The 3898-nt window shown below is 38.3% G+C and overlaps 1 protein-coding gene across 1 annotated transcript; it reads left to right on the forward strand.

The window, feature by feature from the left end:
* The first annotated feature begins 2376 nt into the window (after positions 1–2376).
* LOC113360002 lies at positions 2377–3516 on the forward strand. The gene is made up of 3 exons (XM_026603556.1): positions 2377–2636; positions 2742–3302; positions 3375–3516. Exons 1-3 carry the CDS (start codon positions 2377–2379, stop codon positions 3514–3516), a joined length of 963 nt encoding a protein of 320 aa, XP_026459341.1.
* The last annotated feature ends 382 nt before the right edge of the window (positions 3517–3898 follow it).

A 3898-nucleotide genomic window follows, 5' to 3' on the forward strand; every position in this document is an offset into this window, starting at 1 on the left:
AGTCCGAAGTTAGCTTGGAGTAGGCTAGTGTCTATAGCGGCTTAATATAGTGTGTTCAATCTGGACTAGGTCCTGGGGTTTTTCTACATTTGCGGTTTCCTCGTTAACAAAATTTCTGGTGTTTGTGTTATTTCTTTTCCGCATTATATTTTATATAATTGAAATAATACAGGTTGTGCATTCGTGATCATCAATTGGAAATCCAACCTTAGGTTGTTGATTGATATTGATTGATCCTTGGACATTGGTCTTTGGTACCATCCAAGTTATTCCTTGTATTTGATAAAGACTCGCTATTGATTTTAGCTTGAGTAAAAATCAAATCAAGAGAGAGATATTAACTCCTTGAGATACTTTTATCAAGATTGAGTTTGACTGTCTAGTTGATTCTCTAGCAAAGTATTTCGGTGTTAGTCCATACAGATTTCTAAGCGAAATATTGGGTGGTGTTGTTAGACCCCCGCTTTTTTAAAACCGAGTTGGCTGGTCAAGAATCATAATGTTGGTTTTTCTAGTAGACCAGATGTAAACACGTGTAATAAGTAGTTGAAGATGAACGGTCGACAAATGTGTGACATTAAATGTGGCGGGTGGGTAGATCTGGTCTGGAATGTCTAGATATGAAGCATTTACTACACTCATTTTATTTTAGCTTCACTCATCTCACCTCATCTCATCTCACTGTGTTGAATTCATATAAGAGGATAGAGAGAGACTAGAGCGCTTTTCTGGTCCATTATTGCAAATCTATAGAGGGTTTAGTTGATTTCATTAATGACGAAGAGGAAAAAAACAAACTGGTAAGTGCATTCAGAGAATTTTGCACTTTTATACTCTGCTAGCTATTAAGTTGTTTGAGTATGAATGCTTTAATTTCAGGTTGTACAAATATTGCATTTACTAGATTCGGTTCTGCATGTTGGGTTTAAGGTGGCATGCTACAGGTTATTGCATTGATTATTATCAGTTAGTAGTTGGTGTTGATGGCAAGAAGAATATTCCGATCTAGATGATACTGGTAGTATTTATTATTTTGATTTTTTGGAATGATGATCCCATGATTAAATGATTAAAGATGTGTTTTCTTTTTGTTGGATCTCTTCACCTGTATTTGTTTTTCAGTGTGATGTGTGTAAATACCAACACCACTTTTTTTTCAACCCAAAAAAATAAAAAGTGAATTAGTGACTTTGTTTGTGAAGTGGTCTGTTGGATGATGTAAAATTGGGCCCGTTTTAATTCTCAAAACACCGGCGAGTTCATCGCAGCAAACCACCTTAAATCCAACATCTGGTTGTTCATGTGGTCGTCTATGTTTTTTGGTCAGATCTCTCAGTGTTGTGTGTTTAAAAAACTAAAATCAATGAAAAGAGATTTTTTGACTTTACTCAGTAAGTTTTCTTTTATAAATACGAAATGGAGGACCACTTTAATCCATCGATATTCTTGTCTGTATGTAGCACATGGGGGTCAACATTTTTTTATTTTATTTTTTTGCAATTTGATTTTTTTTTTTCTAGTTATTGTTGTTCTGTTCTCATCTTCCAACAACTGCTTCTATTTTGTTCTTTGTTCCCTTGGTCCCCAACATCTTGGAAGAGAATCAAAGATTCTCATGCCCCAATTCTCAACAACTGGATGTGGTGTGCCCCTTTAATCTGTTTTTTTTTTTTTGCAGCGCCACACCCGAGCCTGATTATGACAACGTTCCCCTTTGTAAATCGGTGAAGAGGGACAAAGGGAAGGAAGAGGAGAAGCCCACAAGCATAATTGACGAGGACCACTGTGATACCGATGACTGTATTCAGAGTGGTTATTCTAGTATGAAATTTGATTGGTATTGTAGTGATCCTAGTGATACCGGATCCGATGCCAGAAAAATGAAAAAAATCGACATTGGGGAAGAAACGTTGTGGGGAATAGTTACGGGATACATTACAAGTGGGATAAGGTGTAACACCAAAAGCATTAGGAAACAAATATTCGAGAAGCAAAAAGTTAAAATTTCTACAGCAAAAATACGCAAAGCACTCCATGATTGCCTTGTACAGACGTATGAATCCTATATAAACAGCTTCAGGTAACTCTATCGCCTTGGATGTATGTATGTATGTATGTATGGTGTGTGTTAAGTTTTTGTACTTGCTAATGTGTATGTTGTTGATATGATTCCTTTTTGCAATTGTTTGAACTCAGTCTAGTACCTGAGATGTGCCGGCAGATTGTTGAAACGAACCCTGGAAACATTGCAAGTTGGAGCATCCACCCAGAGACTAAAGAGTTTGAAGGCTTATGTATTGCATATAGACATCCCTTGATGGGTTTAATGATGGATGCAGACCAATTATAGAATTAGCCGAGTCCCTGCTAAATAGTATGTATGGTGGAACAGTTTTGTCTGCTACCTCTGTGGATGCTAACAATGGCATGTATCCTATTGCCATTTACATCTGCAGGGAGGGAAGAATGAAAGAATGGGAAAAATTTCTGGCTATCATCCCTCCGCTCCTGAAGGACACCAAAAGGGCAATTACATTTTTCACGACTTCTCGAATGGTGAGACATTGGAATCTCAAATCTATCAGTTATGTATATGTTTTTGATGCGTCTAATGTGCTCGAATGCTGTCCTTACAGGCATCAATATTTCCGTTGACCAGAACTTCCAGGATGTTAAACATTTTCATAGACTATGTGATCGTAAGTTTTATCAGAATATCCGTATTGGGTTTGATGAACCAGAATCTCAGAAAAAGCATTAGATGCAGCAAAGTCTTACAACCGTGTTTACCACGAGTGGAATCTAATAAATTTGTCAGAGCTTCAAAGGCGTTGGGTTGAAGCGTGTGGGAAATCAAGTTGGGCTAGGCACTCGTATGACCTTTCTGCCCGTTGTCCGCAAATGGTAAACATCTTCAGCAAGGCGTTTAATCTGTGGATAACTGAGCTCAAGTGTTTGCCCATATGCCAGTTCATAATGGGTTTTGAAGCTAAGCTTATTCAGCTGTTTTTGACAAGGCGAAGGAATGGAAGACTGTGGAAGGATGAACGCATCGTTCCGAGAGCAAGTGCAAAATTAGGGGATCAAATCCTTCATAAAAGATTGTATCATGCATCATCACGTCCAGTTTGGCGCAACAACTTCATCAATTTGGTGACGAATATATGCAACAAGCCAAGTAGGAATGTTAATTTGTTACTGAGAACGTGCGACTACGGCAAGTGGCAGATATCAGGTGTACCTTGTGTGCATGATGTGGCAGTTATTGCTCAACATAGACATAGACCACCATTCTATGAAAAGTAAGGCATCATTCGTATGCATTTTGTATTATATTACAGGTTAGGTACTAACACTATTCTCATTCCTCTCAGATATGTTGACGAGTATTTCATTGTCGGAAAGTACATGGCGTCTTATGCCGGCATTATTTACCAAACTCCCGGCATGACCGAATCGCTGCAGGTAGCCGGTATCAACCCACCACCATTAAAGAACATTATCCATCTTTCCTAGCACAAAGGCCACGCTGACAAGGAAAAAAGTTGAAGATGAGGCAACCGACAGAGAACAAAGAACTGTTAAACCTTTTATTTTGGGTATTTATTTTTTGATTTGGTGATTCTCAAAAAAAGACAATTATTGGATGATCTCGTTTTCACAAGCTTACTTGAATTTCTCCTCATATGTTCAAACATTGGGGCTTAGTGTTGCTGGTCAGGCAAGTGACGCATAATGATTGCGCGTTACAGAGTTGCAAGTCATGCCAGTGTGCAGCCAGAACGACGCAACACTGCGTAGACTGTCAAGTGATAAGAATGAAATAACCCCGCATGGCCAATGAAGTGCAAGAGTAGAACTACATTGTAAATACATTTGGCTAAATAATGAAGCTTAT

This window comes from Papaver somniferum, chromosome 3 (assembly GCF_003573695.1).
Source record: "Papaver somniferum cultivar HN1 chromosome 3, ASM357369v1, whole genome shotgun sequence".
Lineage (NCBI taxonomy): Eukaryota > Viridiplantae > Streptophyta > Magnoliopsida > Ranunculales > Papaveraceae > Papaver > Papaver somniferum.

Excerpts from the sequence above, each read along its gene's own strand:
- LOC113360002 (XM_026603556.1), top strand. The coding sequence starts at position 2,377 with ATGTATGGTGGAACAGTTTTGTCTGCTACCTCTGTGGATGCTAACAAT. Across the intron at positions 2,637-2,741 it reads CTCGAATGCTGTCCTTACAG|AATCTCAGAAAAAGCATTAG; the intron begins GCATCAATATTT and ends TTGATGAACCAG. Across the intron at positions 3,303-3,374 it reads AGACCACCATTCTATGAAAA|ATATGTTGACGAGTATTTCA; the intron begins GTAAGGCATCAT and ends CATTCCTCTCAG.